At 35.8% G+C, this 23,211-nt stretch overlaps 1 protein-coding gene across 1 annotated transcript in view; it reads right to left on the bottom strand.

The window, feature by feature from the left end:
* Positions 1-353: 353 nt before the first annotated feature.
* The window catches only part of LOC134545313 (protein GPR107), a 66,341-nt gene continuing 43,483 nt past the window's right edge, over positions 354-23,211 (bottom strand). Inside the window, exons 7-12 of the mRNA XM_063388575.1 lie at positions 21,406-21,539; positions 9,633-9,782; positions 6,850-6,967; positions 4,532-4,804; positions 2,920-3,077; positions 354-2,502 (exon numbers count right to left, since the gene is read on the bottom strand). Of these exons, the coding sequence (XP_063244645.1) occupies positions 2,367-2,502; positions 2,920-3,077; positions 4,532-4,804; positions 6,850-6,967; positions 9,633-9,782; positions 21,406-21,539 (969 nt within the window). The 3' untranslated portion in view covers positions 354-2,366. The remainder of the gene's footprint in view (positions 2,503-2,919; positions 3,078-4,531; positions 4,805-6,849; positions 6,968-9,632; positions 9,783-21,405; positions 21,540-23,211) is intronic.

The raw sequence follows: 23,211 nt of genomic DNA, 5'->3' as shown, positions 1-23,211 counted from the left end.
AGTGCGTCTCTGCCCATTTCTTGGGAAATGTCTAAAATTAGGCTTAAAGCAGTCATGTTAATAATCAACAAAGCAAATGTCATACTGACTGCAAACTTTAAATTTTTTGTCCTATAGATTATATTAAATTTTATTATCTTGATAAATAGATTTTACTAGCAACAAAAGCTTTAACCTATTTACAAGCATCACTGTTAAACTCTCACCACAAAGATAAAAATATTTAACCTGAAGACTTGCCAAAAACATTTGAGTATATAATAATTAATAATTTGGTCTTCTGCCAAACAAAATTAAATTTTTTAACACCACTGAACTTAAGGTGCGCAACTGAAAAGAACAGAACTTCACCATTGCATGCTGTCAAAAAAAAACTTAATTTATTACAGATTCATATAACAGTTGTAAAATTAAGCAAGTATACATATTTACTAACCGTGTTGTGCTTAGCAATCAAAAACATTTTATAGATTTGTTTAACCTAAGAAATCATACATACATACATTGTAGTTTTGACACTGGTGTTGCAGTTTTCAAAAAGCACAAACGAAAATTGGAGTAATGTCCTCACAATAACTTCCTAAGAGTACACAAAGAATGTCAAAATAATCACAGATACAATTATTTTGCACCACATGCAGTCCTGATAACACCAACTGGTAAGGTTGCCATTACATACAAAGTAGTACAATTTATTTAAACCCTATTAAATAATGATATTTTAATGTAATCTCCAAAACTAAAAAAAAGTCTCAAGTGCATCTCTGATACATTGCACTCAATCACAAACATGTTACTCATAACCACATTATAATTACTGGTTGAGTGACAACAGCAGTAAATAATAATTATTAATCTGTCTGGACTTGGGCATCTTTTACAAATTGTCAGCCCCACAAATAAAACTCCGAACATACACCCCTCCCAAATCACATCAGTTCTCTCAACTTTTTTTACATTATGTACTGAATTTTAAATCATTCTAATTAATTTATTCACCGCATATCTACAGGAAGGTTGTGCATAGTAAAAATATTTTCCAGAAAACAAAATTTATTTTGGAATAAATATTACAAAAAAGATGCTTGGAAAACCTCGAGTCGCTTGTGGTCGCCCGAATTATGACCAGTTGTGCTATTCTCTCGGCATTAGGCTTGGCAAATCTGTGAACTATCCACACTGAGGCTTGTTATCAGTCAAACCACACACCTTTCACGTACGAATATTTACTGACACATCATCCCGACCAAAACTCGAGCAATAACGAATCTTTGCGTTGCTACGACGCCAGGTACGACAACCTTCAGACCAGGGTCACCAAGGCACACACCGTGGGAACAAGGCTTAATGCTATAGTACACATAATCACACTCAAGAAGAAAAGACACACATGCATGTACACATTCATTCCCACACAACTTTAACATGAACTAGTATAAAAAAGTCTAACATAATTTTAATTAACTAAAAATAATAGATTAAAAAATATATATACAGCATAATTTAAATAAATATAACGGATTAAATAAAGTTTCCCCTTTCAAACAGAAAATTTTTCTGAGGAGATACAATGGAAATTTCACACTTCTATTAAGTATTAATTTAAGTTAAGTCTATTTGTATGCAACAATCTTTAAAGTGATTGTGTGCTAAAAACAAATACATTCACAAAGATTACAGATACAATTCACTACGTTAAAAATGAGTCTAAACACACAAATACATATTTGCTGGGAATATATAAAAATATCACAGAATATGATTTGCTATTATCTAACATTCTTTGACTTAACTTTCGACTGTACGTATTTCAAGCTGAACGTTTCTTAGATGAAAAAAGAATTTAGTATTTACAGTAAAAACTGACAAGGTTCTTTAACAATACCAAAAGTTATTTAAAATCGTGAAAATGTGAATTGCTACACTTGTTATACTTTTGTCAAAATATATGTACTGTAAAAAATAATAATAATAATAATGACCTAATAATTGAATGAATAATGAATGCATTGCAGCTATAAAAATGTAGACCATTTGTAAAAAAAAAATTACCCAAACATAATCAGTTGTAAGAACTATGTGTAAAACAATAATTTATTTCAGTAATTTGGAAGATGTATATCAAATTCAATTGTTTTGTTTTATTAATTTTTTTACTGTAGAATTGTAGATGCTTAATTTTCTGGGTATTTCCAGTATGAATTTATTGTTAATAAATTAGAGAATGTTATGGGGATGAGGAACATTTAACAATAACTGGTTGCTATTTTTAAAGTTATCTAAAAAAGTTGCAAGTAAAACGTGTGTCACGCAAAGAACCACTATCAAATAAAGTGCTAGCTACCATATTATCTGAGGTTCTGAAATTAGTCGTACTCATGACTGCTCTCACGCTTTGACAAGAAATTGTCTTTTTCTTCATCAGATGCATCTTCGTTCGCTGCAACCTTGCTGGCTCGGGCTATCTTGGTCAACCCTTCTGTAAACCCTGATTGGCTGATCCTAGAAAAAAAAAACTTAAGTCAGCCACTAATGTTAAAATAAAGTAATAATAAACACATTTACATAATGCAACCTGCACCAGTACAGTAACCCCATTGTGTTCTGTATATTTTTACAGGTGCACCTATAAGAAGCTAACCTCCCAGTGAGCACTTTTTCTTTAAATGCTGCACAGATCTCAGCCTTAAGAGGATTCATCACAGATGCTGAACTTGTGTATTGCAGAGTCTCGGAAGTTTTTGAAAAACACTTCATATTTATTTTTCTGAGTTGTCTGGCACTCATATAAGTTTCTAAAATGTTATCCGCTCGGAAAAGAGTAAAGTTGAGAGTCCTGGGGTTAGACTGTGATGAGGTAGCACAGAAAGCTGAGCCACACCTGCATGGCATGCCGGGCGCCTGAGCGGAACTACTCACACTACATCCATCTCTTCCTCCTCCTCCTCGGGACTCAGCTGGAAGTAGGGGTTCGCAGATGCTGGCCGGAACTTGTAGCCCGTCAGCACAAAGAACACGTACGTCGCCATCTCCCTGAACATCTCGTCCAGCCACTCGTACTGGAACGGCACTGTGATCTGCGCGACACAATGCCATCTTCAGTGCTGCACTAAGCATGCAACCCACTGCTACATTTTTCAAGAAAAAAGTTAATCATCTTTCCCCCTCCATTTTTCCAAGTATGGCCACACAGATTTATAGAAAAATTCTTGCATTAAATAGTATAGGGTTATAGTTTATTACATAATTTAAGTTTTATTTTTTTTTCTATTTTGCTCAGAGTCAGTGTTTTTTTTACTTTGAGATTACTTATAGGTTCGGAACACTATGTAATCTGGTTCTCATCAAGCCGCTCACATTGTGAGTTTTAGATTTGATTTTATTGAAAACCATTGGGTAATTTTATTTCTTTGCAGTTACAATATTTTATAGTGCTAAAGGAAGTTATTCAAACAACATTGTATTTTGAATTAAGACCTATGCTACATGGCTCTTTAAACTACTTCACTAGAATACGTTTAACTCGTCAAACGGTTACATGCACTCTGAATATGTTCCGATCAGTGTTATTTCTCATTCAATTAAGCAGGTTTCACAAGTACTACAAAAAATATTTTCTATGATTACTCACGATTTGTTGGTAAACGTCAACAAACCATTACTTAAAAGATGACCGAAGAGAGTTGTGCAGCAGCAAAAAAAATCAGCTGGTAAATAAAATATATGAACCCATTTGTTTTCAGTAAGTGAATGACAACAGAAAATAATTATGTGGGTGACACTAGCTTCAGTGTGCAATTAAACACACATCCTAATAAACCCAATTAGAATTTTGATATACGGCTACCTAAAAATATTCACTTCACTCTAATCCTTAGTTTGCAGTGTACATTTAAATGGGCATTTACTGTCTCTTTCCATTGCATGATTTTTGCCTTTAGCAGTTTCCTTATTTCGGTGTACCCTTTTGCCAGATATACGTCCTTAATATCACAAATATTGTAGACTTAACTCAATAATATAATGAAATTTTTTAAAAAAATCCTTATGAAACATTGTATTTTGTAAAAGGAAAAATTGAATGAAAATTTTGGGAAAAAAACATATTCTTATTATATTAAATCTGATATAAAATTTGGACTTCTTTGTTTCGACAATTTGTAAACAAATTTCTTATAGCATTTAACACTAAAAAGTTTTGGTTTTTTTAGAGCATAGCACACACATACACATTAAAGAAATGCCTTGTTATTAATTGTGACTGAAAGAACTGCTACAAATAGTGTCTCTTATGAAATATTATTTAGTGCTAAGCACTGAATTATATATTTTCTACCAGAATGACAATTGTAATAATACTGTCACTAGACATATATTTTATGGTCTTAGAAAAATCAACAAACAGTAAAAATAAAAAATAAAAAATTAACACATATTAAAATTAATGATGGTATATTATATAATATCTTTAAGAACTAGCCAGTTGGCATCATATACTCTATACAGCAATCTGCAGGCTTGCGGAACGTACCTTGAGCAGGTAGACGATGATGCGGGTGAAGTATATGTAGCACACGATCATGATGTAGAAGTGGCGGAAGAGCTTGAGCTTGCGCAGGTTGATGGCCGCCTTGCCGTCGGTGTGCGAGGCCTCCTGCAGGTGGCGGATGGACCACACGACAGGGAACAGGATCGCCCCGCAGCACAGCAGGTCCACGAGGATGAAGACGTCCCGCCACGTGCGGTGCTCCACCGCCCCTTCCTCGGACTCCTCGATGATTATCTCCGCCACGTTCGCCAGCACCTGCCGCCACCACTCTCCAGCGTTACCTAGCAGGCCCTTTCGCCTCCACTTACGTTAAACTTTGTCTATTTGTCCACTCTACTGGACAATTTATATCTTAATGAGTATAGATTAAATATGCGGATCAAGGAGAACATTCTAGTGCACATAATCCTTTACGGCTATGTTATCAAAATATATATTAAAAATATTATTTTCAATTATACATCTACATATAATATATATAGTATTTATGAATCAATATAATTACAGTAGAATCCCGCCGATGCGACACCCCTCTGATGCGTCCATTCCGTTTATACGGCCGTTTTTTGAGAAACCGTGAAAAATTTAAGCAGATAAAGTCAAAAATTTGAGTAAAATCAGCTGAAAAACAAGTCTGTTACACTTTGTTGGGCGCTATGTGTTCACGTTTATCTTGGCGGGAGCTGTACTGTAAGCAGGCAGGCATACAAAAGACAGCTAAAAATAGATACCACCACTCTAGACTGTCCACGCGGCAGTGTCTAGCCGAGCTCGGCGCGTCCACTATCGTACGAAAAGCCGTCTCAGCTGTCATGTTATCTTACCCGCCCACACGAAAAGCTGCTGTGGTAGCTTCTGCGAGAGCGTAACAAACTCGTCCGGCCAGGCTGGCGGTAGCGGCGGCTTGACGTCATACGTGACGTGACGCGACGCTTACCTCTCCTATCCCCTGCTAATTCAAGGCTCATTCCTCCCAGAGCCACAAACCATGTAAAAACACCTCCCCCCTTTACCAACTAACATTTCAACACATTCCCTCCCTTATTTCAACCTTCTGCGTGAGAAACTGTCAGCATCCTCCTCCCCTCCCACACCGCGTGCCTCAAAAGTCAGGTTGTATAGTCCATTCTCGATAAAATAAATATTTTTATGGGCTTATACGACTGTCCTTCGCCGTTAATAAATACTTTATAAGTTTAAGTTATTATGATACAATTTATTTATTAGTCACACAGCAGTTTCTGCTGAAAAATCACTAATACCTCAAATTTTATTGAATATAAAAATTTAGCCGGGCTGTAAATATATTTATTTTACTGCATAGTTACTTTTCAATCTGCAATCCAACGTGTTTTCTTCTTCTTTTTTTTTTTTTCGCTGCGAAGGGATGTGGAAAAGATAATTGCTTGAGCTGTCAAAATAAACATCACTGACGGGCGGGAGCGCATCCTGTCGGTCTGTTGCTGTGATTATCTACTCCAAGAACATATCACAGCATTTCAGGATAGCATTGTTCTTATATCTTTCGTTTATAGCCGAATGTTTTCTAAGTGATCCACACAAGTTCCTTCGCCACATTTTGAACGAAAATAACCACCAGCCGGCTAGCATAGCCGAACTTGAGTGGCGCGAATTCCTTTAGAGCGAGTAATTATCGGAACCCATTGTTCGGGGTATGCGAGTCCGAGGTGTAATATGAATTTAAAAAGTTGTCTTTTTTACACCATAGACTATTTGAATATGAAATATATGCAAACAAAGGCGATTTTTTTATGTATTTAGATATGTTTAGGAGGGGGGGGGGGGGGGGGGGTGAATATTGGCCCAAATTCTCTTTTGCGACCATTCCGTTTATAAGGCGGTTTTTCCGGAAACCATGAGGGGTCGCATCAGCAGGATTCTACTGTATAATTAAATGTTGAAATTATTTGTACATATGAAAAAAAACTTAGTTAATTACAAAATACTAAAATGAAATTTAGCACATAAGAAAAACAATTGAACTAATTATTGAATGTATTTACATCTTATTAAAATTAGGATCATTAGAGACTATGAGTGCTGATGAGATGAACTTGGAATGACTGGGTGAGGGAAATAGAATTATTCTGAGAAAAGTCAATGGCTCACGGCAATGTTTACCCCATTTCCCAATCGTGAAAAACCCACCTTTGACCATGCTGGGAGACCAATCTGAACTAGTGCACCGAGTTAAGGAGTCATTCCTAAATGGCTAGGTAGAGTGACACAGTTCCAACAGTTGAATTTTCGCAAGGGGCAATTTACTTTATTTTACTCACTTGCAGTGGTATGACAATGACAAATATCTTCTTGTCTTTCTCAGACAGGATATGCTTGATGAAGGTCCATCCTGTCCCCACCAAGACAATGGTTATGAACAAGACTGCACCTTTCATCCTGTTTGTAAATACATAATTAGTAACTTTACAACTACATGAAATAAATAAATATACATGTAAATTATTTTACTAAACAATACACTTTGAGATGTTAGGTATGTCACATCTCTTATTAGATAATGGTAAACATTATTAAATTTAATAAGAGTAATTTTATCAAAACTAAGACAGATTGAATTCCAGTGTATGAGCATTTCCCAAACAGTTGTAACAGCAACAGATATATACATACTGATCCAAAACATACATTTAAAAAGTAGATAGTAGAAGAGTTATAATTTTAAAAATACAAATTTTGATAAAGACTGCAAATCCAACACTACGGTTCATCAATCAACCATATATGCACATGTATGTACACATGTCCCATCTAACATGAAGTGGCATGAAAGCCCACTCGTCTTGACATTTTTAAGGAAGAGAATTCAAATTTTAATCTAGCAAATAACTTGAGTATGACTACTTTCTCTTTGTGGACTGCATGTTCTGTGAGAACAATGTGTGCAATTCACTGGTGAGCCAAAAAAAGCACTGTAAAACATTGTTCAGTGACGTGGGGTAGCAAGCGTCATCCACCGTGTGCGTGTTTCTATATCCCCTCATGAGCAAGCACAGTAGTAGGGGAGACAATAAGCTGTGACCTTCAGGTGAAGGGTGTCTGACCACCATCACTAAGTGGATTTGTGACCTAATGTGCTGGCCCTAGCGCTTCAACTGTGGGGCCGGAGAGTTAGAGAAACTGGATGACTTGTGAATGAGGCAAATGTGGACCTAGCAAGAAGGATAACAGAAGTATCTGGACAGCCCTCCACAGAACTATAAAAGTGGTGTGCTGATTAGCAGGACGTGTGTGTTGAGTTATAGTGACGAGTTTCGAGTCTGGAAGTCAGGAGTGAGAGAGTTCTGAATTACAGAGCAAGTGGGTTCTCTGAGTACAGAGAGAGAGGAGAGTTCAGAGTGATCGCAGCGACAATGGTTGCTGAGGAAAGTGTTGATTGAGACAGAGATCTCAAGAGTTCTGTCAGTGGCGAGGCGTGAGGTTTACATGAGGGGAAGCAATAACTCCGTTCACACCAAAACATGATGTGGTTGGGGGGGGGGGGGGGGGTCTGGGGGCCCTCCGCCGGGAAAATATGGATTTCAAGGTACAAAATGGTGCTATTTAAGTAGTTTTCTTAACTGAACATTGACTGTTCCACAGGTAGAAAAATTGACATTTTTTTTAAATACATTATTTTTTAAAAATAATGATTGACTTACATTATTCTGATAGTAAAATACCTACTCTACATTACTTATATACTAAGTGGGAGTGTAGTATCATTGTACGCCCACAAATCCCCCACGCACTGCCAGCCAACAGCCCGCGGGAGAGATGCGCGCGCCCCGAGAGACGACCGCCGACTGAAACGCGACATCGCCACCTGCCGTGCCGAACTGTACCGGACATAGCCGAAGCAGTCGGCGGAAAAAATTCCACCGTCTGCTTCGGCCATGTTCGCTCCAGTTCGGCAAGAAAGCGTTACCTTCGTAGCTTCTACCGCGTATTTTTCCAGCCAATCCCCTCCCTGAACCTTTGTACCATGCCACCCCCCTTCCGAAAGGAAACTACTGCGGCAGCCTTCCTGCTGAAAGCGATCCTACCAGCGCTTCTAAACCTAGCAACGCTTCTAAAACAGCATGTTTTTGTGTCAACGAGTTCTTTTTTTATAGCGCACAGCGCACAGTATTGGGTCCCAAGAAGATAGTGTAAAAAATACATACACCTAACTGCACGAGCCAAAGTAAAATACTATTCTGAATAAAATATTTATTCAAAAAATACAATGTCTGGAAACAGCCTGGCCAAGCACTGCTTGCCTTGCTTGCCCTGACGAGACGCCACTGAGTTCTGTGCAACCTGGTGCCTGGTGTATGGATCGGCAAACTGTGAGAGTGCGAGATTGGAAACTACTGATTTAGGTGTGAGTTATAGAGATTATTTTTATAATTTAACTTAGGCAAATGAAGGAGTTAATTATGCCTTTGATAAGTATAATAATAGCTGATCATTTCACAGACATATTTAATAAATGAGAGTTAATAAAATTAAAGTTTTTAATAATAATGTAACCCCTTCATTTTCATTAACCTAATAAAATTTGCATCTATAATGTCATTTAAAAGAACTACAGTTACAATTTTTTTTTTTTTTAAATTAAAAATTTGTACGTAAATATTAAAGAAATTTGTTTAAGAAAATGCCAGTGACAAAACGTTTAAACAACATTAAGGTCATTATAAATAATGTGCATTGACAAAACAAGATTACTGAAAGAATATATTGGTGGGGGAAACAGGAGCACTCCGTGAAAACCCACTTACTCTTGGTAAAGTATGCCTCATTTTCCACTTGAGAAAAATCCAGTGTTTGGCCCCATTGGAAAGTGAACGCAGATCACCTTTGTTGTGATCTGACCATTCAATCATCATGGTCGTGATTTTCTGACTCAAGTAACTGACCCAGGGATCATTAAGAGTAAGAAATATAGCATTACAGTTAACATTACAAAGAGAAGTGAGCGAAACATAAAACATGGTGGCACAAGACCAAGAATAAGTTTTTGAGATAAAGTGTGCTCTTGACTAACCTACAAGCCACGAAAACAAAAGACTTCACTCACAAGTGAGCCACGTAATAGAGGATGGCCCACGTTGTCACGTGCTCTCCCTTGGTTTGTATGAAGTAGTAGTTGATGCTGTGGAACATCAGCGAGAGAGACTTGAGGTACACCAAGATGGCCATCAGGTAGTGAATCTTATAGACAGGGTTCCTGAAAAATTAACACAATATAATGCCCTAAATCAGGGTGTCTGTTAATCAGATACCTGATTAATTTCAGACTTTATCAAAATCTTTTAACAAATTTTTCTTACACTATTTTGTTTCACAGGGTAACAGTTTTAAATACAATTCGTAAAACTAAACATATAACAAAATTAATCAACAATTCGCAGGAAAATGTAGATTCCTACATTAAAAAGTTAATACCTTTTCATAGCAATGTGATCCTAAAAAAATAATTAAATACAGTAATCTAAAAATTATATAGATGTGATTACCACTTAAAAATTAAAAGAGCTAAACTACTTTTATTTTACACATTAGTATTTATGTAAACTACCTTTACCTTATCATTTGGTAATGCATGCACTGCATGATTCAATTATTGAATCTCCTTGAGAGTAAATTTGTTTTTATAACACACCTAATAGCTGAACCCAAAATTATTTCAAGATAAAATTCACAAAATACATATAAATTCTTTCTTGGTTCAATAATCAATATGTTGACCTCCAGGAAACCTTAGTATGTACGTAAATATCAATACTTTTTGACTGTTTTAGTGTCTCGAAACACAACTTTTGAAAACTAAATAACTCGCAGTCAGAAACGCACAAATTATAGGATTAACCCTTGTGTAAATACATTTGTGGTAGTCCCTTCAAATTTACTAGAAACGATGCAAATAATAGTTTAGCATACATTTAACACTATTTTTAGCCAAAAAATGTTAATGTACACAAGACTATTTACTGTAGTTGTGATGCATCAGCAGTCATGGAAGCCACAACTCACACTTTAGATGGAATGAGACACAGCCACATTTTTGTATAGCTACAACAAAATGTTTACACAACCTTTCTACAGTCTGAAGCATAAGAAACTGCTGAAACTGCAGGACGCTTCTCCTTTACACTCACATTATTTAATAGTGATGCAACAGTAGTTTGTTTTGTTGTTGGTTTTTGCCACCCTTACAAGCTTTTCTACTTTTGCCAAAATGTTACCAATTTCTAGTACACAGTATGTACAGAGAACACCTGAACTATTGTGCAATATACCTATATGCATCCAACTGGCCACAAGAGCCAGGTTTATTGTACGAAACACAGATAAACACAATTTTCTAACATCAGTAGGTAAGTTTCTCTGTTTCTATAATAAATAAATAGCAATCCACAATTCTCGAACTGGACGTATAAGTACCAGTACTCTAAATCAGCATTAATTATGAAAATTTGTAATACTTGGCAGCACTGCACAATTTAAGTATGTAGACAGTTACCAATTATTTAAATTTAATATATGATAAACTAAAGTGAGGCATCAAAAACAACACAAAAGATAGCAGAGAGCTGCTGGAAATTAGTTTCACGACTTTTGTAGTTACTTTTTCATGACTTTTGGGCCAGTAGACATCCTGTAAACCATTAACCTACACTTTGAAAGTTATCTATCACAAAGAGAAATCTAATTTAAATTTTAAAATGCTTTAAAATTTGTTTTAGTTACAAAAAACAATACAAACAAGTAAGGATTTTCAATTTTTGCTTGCCTGCTTTTTTTTTTTTTTTTTAAAGTGATACAGTTACTTAAATAGACTGTTACACAGATAATATATATGTTCATTGTATAATGTAATATAAACTAACACAACTATTTTCAATTTTCATTTTCTGATTATCAAAGTACTACTAGTGGGTTTTAAATTAATATTTACCAGTAAGGTAACATAAACACCAAAAGAATGAAATCCAAAAAACAGTTACTAAAGCAAATTTATAACAGTATCATTATACTTTCATTATTCCTTATAAATGTAGTGAATTTATCATAATACACTATGTACCTAACTACGTATAGCAAATTTCTACATTTAAAAATAATTTCTCTATTTAAGAATTAAGTGCTGTAACATAACCTTTTATTTTATACCTCTTTGAAGAAAAGGATTGAAAGCAAAATTATTGAATGTCATGCTCTCATAGAGTTCAAAAAACATATACAGTAGACTCCCGATTATCCGGGTGCAGATTATCCGGTTTGCGGATTAACCGTGACATATTTCACTTCCGTAAACCATAAACCATTTTTTACTTTTTTTATTTCAGTGTGTGTAAAATTAAATTCAATGCAATTAATTAGTAATGCAACAATTAATAATGTGATGAAACATCAAACAATATTTGACTCTTTCCTTGATAGCTATTCGCTTCCTTTATTATATATTTACTAGCGGCCCGTCCCGGCTTCGCACGGGTGGATATGATTTTTTTTATATTTTTACCTTTTATTTATATTTTTCTGTTGTTTCATTTCTATATTTTTTAAGCACAGTATCACATTATCTATGTATACTTACAATCCGAATTTGTTCATCTTTTTTTTATTAAAGTAATTTATTTAATCTTAAGGGAGACATATTACTTAGTATTTTTTTATTTACATTTTTTCAACATTTTACATAGCCCCCAAGTATTGTTGGACAATGAATTAGCTCAAACTGTTAACAGTCTAGAAATTCTGATAGACACAATCCATCCCGACATCGAAAATCTCACAGAAAAAAATTTCAATTGGCTCTGTTCGAGGGCGATAGTGTCACCGAGAAACGACTCAGTAAATGAGATAAATAGATTGATTATGGAAAAAGTACCGGGTGATTTTAAAAGTTACAAATCTATTAACACAGTGTGCAACATCGAAGATACAGTGCACTACCCACAAGAATTTTTAAATTCCCTTAATCCTGCCGGCTTGCACCCCCACGAACTAAAATTAAAAGGAGGTACTCCCACTCCCATTATGCTATTGAGAAATTTAAGCCTTCCCAGTATGTGTAATGGCACAAGACTTTTGATAAAGGAATTATTAGACAATGTGATTGTAGCAACAATCATCACTAGGCCCGCAGACGGACAGCTCGCTCACATTCCGCGAATCCTGATGATTCCGACAGATTTGCCTATATCCTTTAACCCTGCAGAGGTCGCGCGCGGACTCAAACTCCACATATATATTTGTTTTTATTTTTATTTTGTTATCTGCATGTTGCGGCATCAGCCATCTAGCTACCTTCCCCTGCCGGGAGGGGTGGTAGAATGTGCTAGTCAGTGCGTTCTTAGCTGTCGCAAGGAGCGTACACGTGTCATGTGCGGAGTCTGTGTCCGCGCGCGTACGTGCGTGTTATGACTGGTGGCGTCTGAGTCCACGCGCGAGCATTTGTGAAACTTGAATATTACTTTGTTGTTGAAAAATGGAGGACCCAGAGTTTGAAGTAGAAGGTAGTGATGACAGCTGTGAAGATGTTCTCCAGGTAAGTCCCCATACTACAGACACGGAGCAATCAGATTGTGAAGATGATTTTCCAAGACAAGCTGCTTATCGTGGAAGAGATGGCAACACACAGTGGTACGACCGCCCAGTAAGAAGAGGTCGAACCTGCCGACAAGGGCGTCACGACATTGTGAGACATCTTCCAGGTGCTTTGGGCGATGCAAGATTTCGAGTTACTTACGAGGAAGTGTTTGATTTATATTTTACCGAGAACATGTTGGATGACATAGTGAAGTTTACAAATTTGTATATAGAGTATTTACAGGGCAGTTATTCTAGAGAAAGAGACACACATACAACAAATATTCATGAAGTAAAAGCTTGCTTGGGTTTACTCTTCCTTGGGGGTGTAATGAAAGCCTCGCATACAAATCTCAATGACCTTTGGGCTGCTGATGGAACTGGCATTGAATACTTTCGTTTGGCTATGAGTGTATCGAGATTCAAATTTCTGCTGAGAGCCTTGCGATTCGATGATAAATCAACCAGAAATGAAAGACTCAAAACTGACAAACTTGCTGCTGTGCGAACCATACTTGACACATTTGTTGACAACTGTAAGAGACACTATTCACCATCAGAGTTTGTCACAGTTGATGAAATGCTGGAGGCCTTTCGTGGTCGCTGCCGATTTAGGAGTATATACCTTCTAAACCTGACAAGTATGGTATTAAAATTTTTGCATTAGTCGATGCCAAAATTACATATACAAAAAATTTAGAAATATACCGTGACAAACAACCTGAAGGTCCTTATGCACAATCAAACTCAGGGCATGATATTGTGAAGAGAATGGTAGCGCCCATAGCAAAGAGTGGACAAAATGTGACTTGTGACAACTGGTTCACATCCTTGCCCCTAGCCATGGATTTACTAAAGAATACAAACTTGACACTAGTTGGGACAATCGAGAAAAATAAAAGAGAGCTACCACCGATAACAGTCTATGTGAAGGATAGACCAATAGGGTCCAGTCTTTTTGCTGTCATACAAACCAAAAATAAATAAAAATGTACTACTCATATCTACAATGCATGCTAGTGACGATATGGATGATGAAGCTGACAAACCTGAAATAGTCACATTTTATAATTCAACAAAATTGGTAGTTGATACTGTTGATCAAATGAAATCACTTTACAATGTAGCAAGGATAACACGACGCTGGACTTTGGTAATTTTCTTTGCATTGCTAAACATTTCAGGAATAAACTCCTACGTGATTCAGTGCAGAAATTTGGGCCGAAAATCTTCGAGGAAAGACTTCTTAAAGTTATTATCCAAAGCTCTTCTAAAAGACCACCTACATGCGAGGCTTGTATGTAAAAGTCTTCCTCAGACTATAAGTCTTCGCTTGAAGGAAGTGTTGAATGCCCCACGACAAAAGACACCTGTCACTCGTGAAAACACTGAACAAAGGCGTGGGAGGTGTAAACTTTGTGACCGAACAAAAAATCGGCCAACGAAGTACATGTGTCACAATGCTGCGTGTCAGAAATTTGTGTGTCTTGAGCATGTAGGATCTGTAAATTGCCCAGATTGCTCGAATAGTGTGTCTTACACATAAATGGCACCAATTACAAGTTTCTCTGTAAATAATAGTGTTTCATGTGTTCTTTTTGTTAAATAAATTATATTATTGTTTTGCTTATTATTATAGGTATACAGATGCAGTAAGTTTGTGAACTGTTTGAATTTTCAAACAACTAGTTTTCTAAATAAAATTTCAAGATAAACGTGGTGAATCAAACTATTTTAGAAAGTTGTGCTTAGGCCTAAATTGGTAACTGGTCTTGTAATATTCATGACGACAACTTTTTTTGCAATAAAGCAGATTTACTTAGTGTTTTGCTTCCTGATGATGTTTTATGCTAAAGTGGTAGAATATCAAGAAATGATTATTGGGAATTTCGAGAGAAATGTAGTAGGTAATGAAAAACTATTTAGAAAGTTATGCTCAGATGCCAATTTGTTACTGGCATTGTAATAGGTAATCATGTTGACAAATTGTTTGCACTAATAACTAAAACATTTTTACTTACTTTTGCTTCCTGATTATGTTTCATTGCAAAGTGGTGGAATATCAGATAAATAGTTATACAGAATTTCAAGAGATATATAGTCATGGAAAACTGTATTAGAAAATTGTTTTCAGATGTTAATTTTTAACTAGAATCGTAATAATCATGCTGACCCATTGTTTCACTACTAATGTAGGTTTACTTTGTGTTTTTGTTTTCTTATGTTTTATGACAAAGGGGTACATTAGTTAAGAGATGTTTATAAAACTGTTGCTTTAATATTTTATATATTTTTTAAGCTATTAGTAAAATCAAACTATAACTTCTATTGACTTTTTTTCCTTTCATTTTACCTAACATGAAACAAAATTGTCATGAATATGTGTGTAACACAGTTGCGGAGTCCTACTCTGCGCACAGCCATTAATGTTAATTTTTGCGCGCGACCTCCGCAGGGTTAAAAGGTTACAGTTTCCTGTGAAGATATTGTTTGCCCTTACAATAAATAAATCACAGGGACAAACTTTTTTGATTGTTGGCATCGACCTAAGAAAAGAGTGCTTCTCTCATGGGCAATTATATGTTGTCCTTTCTCGAGTAGGATCTCCTGAAAATCAAAATGTTTTGTTATCACCTACAAATACCACTGCCAACATAGTGTACAGTGAAGCTTTAAGGTAAAAGTTTTGTAAAATAAAAGTAAGAACCAATAGAATTAAATAAATAAAGAATTGAATAAAGCTTTAAAATAAAAACGTAAATACAGAAATGTAAAAATTACAATGACTTAGAAAAACTCTTTAAAATAAATACACACACCTAAAATAACAAAAAAAAAATAAAAATTAAAAAAAATATATTAATAAAAAACTTAGGAAACTTAATTAGGTAGGATCAGATAAAAGTGTAAAATGTTGAAAAAAATACTAAGTAATATGTCTCCCTGAAGATTAAATAAGTTACTTTAATAAAAAAAGATGAACAAATTCGGATTGTAAGTATACATAATGTAGTGTAGTGTAGAAGCCTCGTGCCACGTCAAACGTAAACAAACCTATCATCCATAGATAACCATAGCGTCGCTGTGCCAGGCGACATTCCAACGTCCATGGCAAAACAATTTAAGTGTTTTAAACAGAAGTATGAATAACATGGTCTATCAACTTTTAAAAGTTTAAAAGATTTTATTGTGATATAACGATAATAGTTGGACATACAGTATCGCAAAGTTTTTTGTAGTTATTGATATGTTCTTTAATATAGTAGGACATACTTTTGTTTTATCATCAATAGTTTCAGTAGCGCATGCGATGTAAGATGTTTTATTGCATTATTTTTACACCTTGGGTTACGTTCCTAAAGTTTTAGTAAGGATTCCTTATATTTTCTAGCAATAAATATAGCCTATGTTACTCAGGGTGAATGTAGCTTTCTAATGGTGAAAAATATTTTTAAACCGGCACAGTAGTTTTTGAGTTTATTCATTACAAACATACACACAAAAATACAAATCTTTCCTTTTTATAATGTTAGTGTAGAAGTGTAGATTTACGATGAGGTCCGAGTTTCAGCGAAGTTTATATTCCACCATCCCACATGTCAGACATGTCAGCAGTAACTCTGGAGAGAGAAGCCAAAAGCTTTCAGGGTTAGTTTACCTTGCACCTACTAGACTGCACTACAGTGGAACCCCTGAATTACACTTTTCAAGGGGAAAACTGAAAATGGTGTAATTCGGGGGAAAGTGTAATTGAGGGGGAAGTAAAATTTTTACTAAAAACTACATGAAGATATAATTATTCAAGTCAACACTTGCTACAATAAAGTTTTACAACAATACCTATATTATTTTTGTTTGCAATTAACTTTAGTAGTTAATAGCAATCTCCAAACTTAAGTAAAAATATGTTATAGGCCTAACATTTAACAACTTGATATTTTGAATTTACTTTAAGCTGCAGCAATAAGACAAACAAATGGGATGAAATTAACAATATCATGCAAAAATTGTGAACAGAATAAACAAACATTTTAAATTTTCAACTTACCCTACTCAGCTGTTAGACATACATACCGTAGCCATGGCATCATTAATACAAAGGTATAATGTAATCACACCCTCTAGTACTGTATACATATATGTAGTAGTACACTAAAAAACTAAAAAATAAACATCCATCACTGCCTCCTAAAAAAGTTAGATATTTTACTTTGACATTTCGACTTGATACTGACACCTTCAAGGTGAGTTTGCACTTTATTCAAGTGATGAAACACCTCACCACTTCCAGAATCACTGACTAAATAGCTTTTCACAGTGTCCAAAGCTTGTGGTGCCTCACTGTGGCTGCACGCTGGTACTGGCTCGTCCTCGTCATCCTCTTCCTCCTCTTCCTCCTCTTCCTCCTCTTCCATATCTTCTTTGTTCTGCAAATGCTGGTCAATAATGTTTGCACTTCTAAAGTGACCGACCACAGCAGCATCAACATTGACAAACTCCTCAATAGTGATACCAGGACTGAGTGTCTCCCACTCTGAAGGCTGTACAAGTAACAGGCGATTTGCCTAAAGTCATTTCGCCTAAAGGCGCTTTGCCTAACATCGAATTGCCTAACGGCTATTTGCCTAAAAGCGATTTGCCTAAAGGATATTTGCCTAACGGCAATTTCCCTAATGGAGTTCTGCCTGGCGGTGATTTGCCTAACGGTGTTTTGCCTAAAATGTTACTATGACAAAACCTCGTTTTGCCTAACAGTATTTTGCCTAACGGCATTTTGTCTAATGGCGTTTTGCCTAACTACAATTTGGCCAGCGGCATTTTGCCTAATGGCGATTTGCCTAACGGTGCTTTGCCTTACCTAACCTAACAGCTTTTTGCCTATCGGCATTTTGCCTAATGACATTTTGCCTATCGGCGGTTTGCCTAACGGTGATTTGCCTAACCATGATATGCCTAACGGCATTTTGCCTAACGCCGAATTGCCTAATGGCGATTTGCCTAAAAGAGGAAAAAGCATTTTGCCTAACGGCGAATTGCCTAATGGCGATAAGCCTAATGGCGTTTTCCTTAACGGCATTTTGCCTAGCTCCTATTTGGCCAACGGCGTTTTGCCTAACGGCGATTTTCTTAACGGCATTTTGCTAAATGGCGTTTTGCCTAAAATTAGGCAAAACGCCTTTAGGCAAAACGCCTTTAGGCAAAACGACACATGCCTGGCTGTACCTGTACAGTGTTGGCTGCCTCTGGCTGGGCTGCAGCAACTTCACCTTCAGTTAAAAATCCAGCCTTCTTGAAGCAGTTGATGATCGTGTCAGACTTGAATTCTGACCATACCCACACTATATAATGCAGAGCAGTTTAAACACTCATATGCATTGTGGCTGGATCCTTCCTGAATCCAGCATAATGATGGCCTTCTGCAAGAGTCGCTTCCTGTACTTCAACTTTAAATAATGTATTATTTCAAGGTCTAGGGGTTGAAGTTCACTTGTACAGTTTGCAGGGAGAAAAGCTATTTTTACATTACATAGTGTAATTTCTTTAGGGTGGGCTGGGCAATTGTCAACTAGCAAAAGAATTTTGCTGTTTTGCACCCCCATCCTGGCATCTAATGCATGGAGCTGGGAACTGAAAAGGGCTTCAGTCTCCATGCTTTTTTGTTGGAAAAATATTTTGTTAGGAAAGTTTTTGATGCCTTTAAAACACCTAGGTTTTAAAGATTTCCCAACAACTATGGGAGTCAGCTTCTCTGTGGCATCAGAATTCACGAACAAAACAGTCAGCCTTAATTTGCTCAATTTCCCCCCATGACACTTTTCTCCTTTGAAATTTAAAGTTTTGTTGGGAAGTATATTAAAAAACAACCTGGTCTCATCAGCATTAAATATGTCCTTAGGGTGATAACCCTTCAACACATCTGGCAAAGTGTTTTTCAGTGTTCAACTGTTTCCAGATCAACACTTTTGCTTTCATTGCAAACAGTATGGTACACAACATTGTATCTCTTTTTGAACTGATCAATCCAACCATTTGAGGGGGTTAACTCAATGCCTAAGCGATCCGCAATCTGCGTTGCTTTCTTGCAAATCAACCTGCCGTCCACTGGAATGTTTGCTGGCCGTGTAGCATCAAACCACTACTTAACCAAGCCGTCCAGTTCTCGGTGTTTGGACACCTTCACAGTTTTAATTTTTTTGCCATTGGTCCACTTTGTTCTGCTGCATTTTCGATGGACGTTCGATTACGAACAATTGTGTTTAATGTAGACACAGGAATATCCAATGCCTTGACTAAGGCCAAACGCCATCCAACGTGGTTGTTAAACTGCCTCAAAATATTCTATTTTTGCTCAACTGTTAAAGCGTTTCTTTCACGACCACTCACCATTGCACGAATATCGCGCAAATTATAATCACAAACATGAATAAATTATCTGTAGAACGTGTCAATAAAGCGCGAAAATTTACGTCGAGGAAAACAAAAACAAAGCCCAGAATCATTGGTATCAAACAAACACAGAGGTGAGCAGTAGTGTTGCCAACGTATGCCAAGGAGTGAGAAACTGTATTTGCTACGCAGACGTGTTCCTTTCACTACATGGAACGATCTGAAGAACAAAAAAAAATTTGGTACTTACTAATGTATTCAAGATTGAAAGTGCATACGTAATGTATGTAAAAGTACATAAACCAAAAATTATTTTTACCATAAAACGTGAGCACAGTCCTGAAATTAGACTTTATACATAGTAGATACAATATAAGCACCCAATTTTCCAATTGCGACGCCGTGCACACCATGTAAGTAATGGAACGATACTCTGTACGAGGAATCAATAGAATCAAAATGGAATACATATTCTTACTAGAGTTGCGGTTAGCAACACGTAACAACAAGCGCTTTATTCAATGACAACAGTGTATATCACGGGAAGGCATTTGATTTTACCGAATGATTAGCGGGAATGTAATGTATTGTACACATAGAAGATAGAAGAAATGGCGGGACCAGCAAAAAATGGTTTAATTGACAGGAAAATGCTATTCGCGGGAACATAATTGTGGGTTCCACTGTAGTTGCAAATCATGGCAAAAATGTATCTAGTAAATAACAGTGTCAGGAATTACATTAACAGGTTAAATAATCTTTCCAATAATAGAAAACGTTAAGATTATGCTTTTTAATTATTATTATAACTGAAATTTATCTCCCATATCAAAAAATATTATTATTTTGCAACTCAGAAATGTTGGTAGCACCAACATAGGAATGTTATGTCCAAGCCTTATTATGTAAACAATGCAGTATGTGAATTATTAAATTTAATTTTAGGTGGTTTAATCTTAAAATGTTATTTATTATTTTCTTAAATGTACAGCTAATGTATTTAGACATAGGTGTATTAGTACTGTATAATAATTTTAATGGTAGTAGTGTCTTGATTAAAATAGCAGTCAGCAAGCACACTTACCTGATTGGAAAATGAATTATTTTGATTAAAATACTCTCTTATTGAAAAAAATTGCATTTGACTAGTGCTGTTTTTATTAGAACTCTATTTTTTACTGGGAACGAATTAGAGTGTTACTTTGACGGGTGTTTGTTACAGTGTTTGTCTAGATAGTCAAGTTGTTTTATTTTATTTTATTTTAAACTTTGCTTTAACTGTGTTTTTCGGATATGCTTCTTGGACCCCTTGCCAGTCATAACCTCGGATGATTGGGAGTCTACTGTACAGTGAAAAGTCTAATCTGGCATCCTACTATTTGTTACATCCAGCAATCCAGCACAAATCAGCTGCTCGTGCTACGGTTTTTTTTGAGTGAATTCCAGCTGTTGACCTTGGCAGCCAGGTTGAATTAATGCTCTGCCAGAATTTTCAGTTCACTCAGAGTTATATTTACCGCCTGTTTTCATTTCAGTAGCATTTTTCCTGTTTTCTAGTGGGTTACATTTTACACTGTTGGTGGGCATGTTACAATTTTAAATAAAAAAATAAATAAATATGACATTTTGAAGACCAACAATCAACTGTATTTTTTCTTTGTTATTCCAGTTAAAACTACATTGACATACAATCATCTCTCAAAATTGCTAATCCAGCATGGCTGTGGTCTATAACGTACCAGATTTAAGTCCTTCATGTTATGTTTTCATGCATCAGCCGGCAAATTTATGTTCAAGAACTCATTTTCTTGTTTAAGCAAACATTACATAAAAATAGCACAATGAATGTGGAAGAGCAGTGGACTCACTTGCTTTTCTTCAGAATGAACACCCAGAAGCAGCCAGACAGGAAGAAGAGCAGGGCCATCATGAAGTACAGAGCGGGCAGCGGCATCTCTCCCGCCGACAAGTAGTTGCGATCATTTACCTCCTGGATCTCAATCTGTCCATCACACACAAAACTTATTATTTATTAGAGATGTTTTCTAAAAAGTATTTTTAGAAATATTTTCTGGTAATTTATCAAAACCTTTTCTGCGAAACCAGAAAATTTTCTGAGTATTACTTTCACAGAAACCCAAAAATATATCTTATCAATTTTTTTGTTATACAAAGAGAACCAAATAACACATATACTTTGCCTTTCTTTATACCGGCTCTCTTAACATTTGAGAGTTGGGTAGGACCCACGCCAAACTCTACTAACCAGAAGGAACAAAAAATTGTTGCTTTAACAGTATCTACCAATCTGCAGATAAGAAATTATTGTATACCATATATTAAACTATCTTACATTATGTAAATTATGTTGTAATGAAAAAATGAAAATTACAAACAAAAAAAAATTATGGTAGTATTTCTCCAGAAAAATTTTTGAACTGGAAATTTTCCTACGTAAATTTTCTCACTCACATCTCTAATTAGTACCGCCAACGTGTTGAACATTAATGTAATTTTGATGGGAACAGCAAGTGTGAAAATATACTATAAAACAGAAAGTCTGTTACTGAAATGAACACAAAGTAATGATAAACTTTACTAAAACAACGGCAGCGCAGTAACACAACATGGCAGCCAAGGTAAACAATCAGAATCAAATTGAAAAATCCTGACAGAAGTATTTGATTGATCCGTAATAAAAATGTCCCAACCCCCAAACCACAGAATGCCGGATTAAAAAGCATTCACTGCAGTGGCGTAGCCAGGATTTGTGTATGGGGGGTGTTGTTAAGAAGCATGCCCCCCCCTCCTCCCACCCACCATAAAAAGCGGGGGGGGGGGGGCTGGGAGTCCTCCCCCGGGAAAATTAGGATTTTAAGGTGTAAAATAGTGCTATTTTAGCAGTTTTCGGTTCTTAAATATAAATATTGTAATGTTAAAAAATTTTTAATTTTACTATGAAATTTGTTTGAGTGATGAATAAGAAATTAATTAAAGATTTGGTGCTAAGGGGGGGGGGGGGGGGTTTTGAACCCCTAAAAAAAAAACCTGGCTAAGCCCCTGATTCACTGTAATACCAAACAAATGTAACCATGTGTCAGCACAAAGCTGAGTTAATAAGGGGAATTAACTAGCAATTTAACCAAAAAGCTTCAAACTTTACAGTATGTATAATGACTGCTTTACACAAAAAATGTGAGCTAGTTTTTTTTATTACTCATCAGTGATGTGTAACATCTAACATCTAACCTTAGTAATGTGTCTCATGTGTTCTCATGTTGCAAAAACATTTATAATACGAAACTCTGACACAAAATTAAACATAGAATTCTTTAAAGCATGATAAATGTATGTAAATTGTGCTGTTAACTACATTTCTAGACACAAATCACATGCAGTTTCTGCACCCGCTGCTATAATTCACTGCCAGAGCAGTTCTTTTGCAGAGCAAAATTTTAAACTATATAATGAAACTGCTCCGATAAAATCGAAAAAGATTGAAAAAATATTAAACCCCAGCTTTTGACCTAATTTTTAACACAGATTTTTTTTTAAATACTGCCCATCTTGTTAAAAATTAATCAAACAGTTTATACTATAAAGTTTATCTTTGTCTTTGTGTTTTCACCATACGCCAAGATGGCAACACCGTGGTTGTTACATATTTACGTTCC

This window comes from Bacillus rossius, chromosome 1, assembly GCF_032445375.1.
Source record: "Bacillus rossius redtenbacheri isolate Brsri chromosome 1, Brsri_v3, whole genome shotgun sequence".
In the NCBI taxonomy this organism is placed as follows: domain Eukaryota; kingdom Metazoa; phylum Arthropoda; class Insecta; order Phasmatodea; family Bacillidae; genus Bacillus; species Bacillus rossius.
The sequence above is the reverse complement of the archived record's forward strand: the minus strand, read 5'-3'. Positions and strand labels throughout refer to the sequence as shown.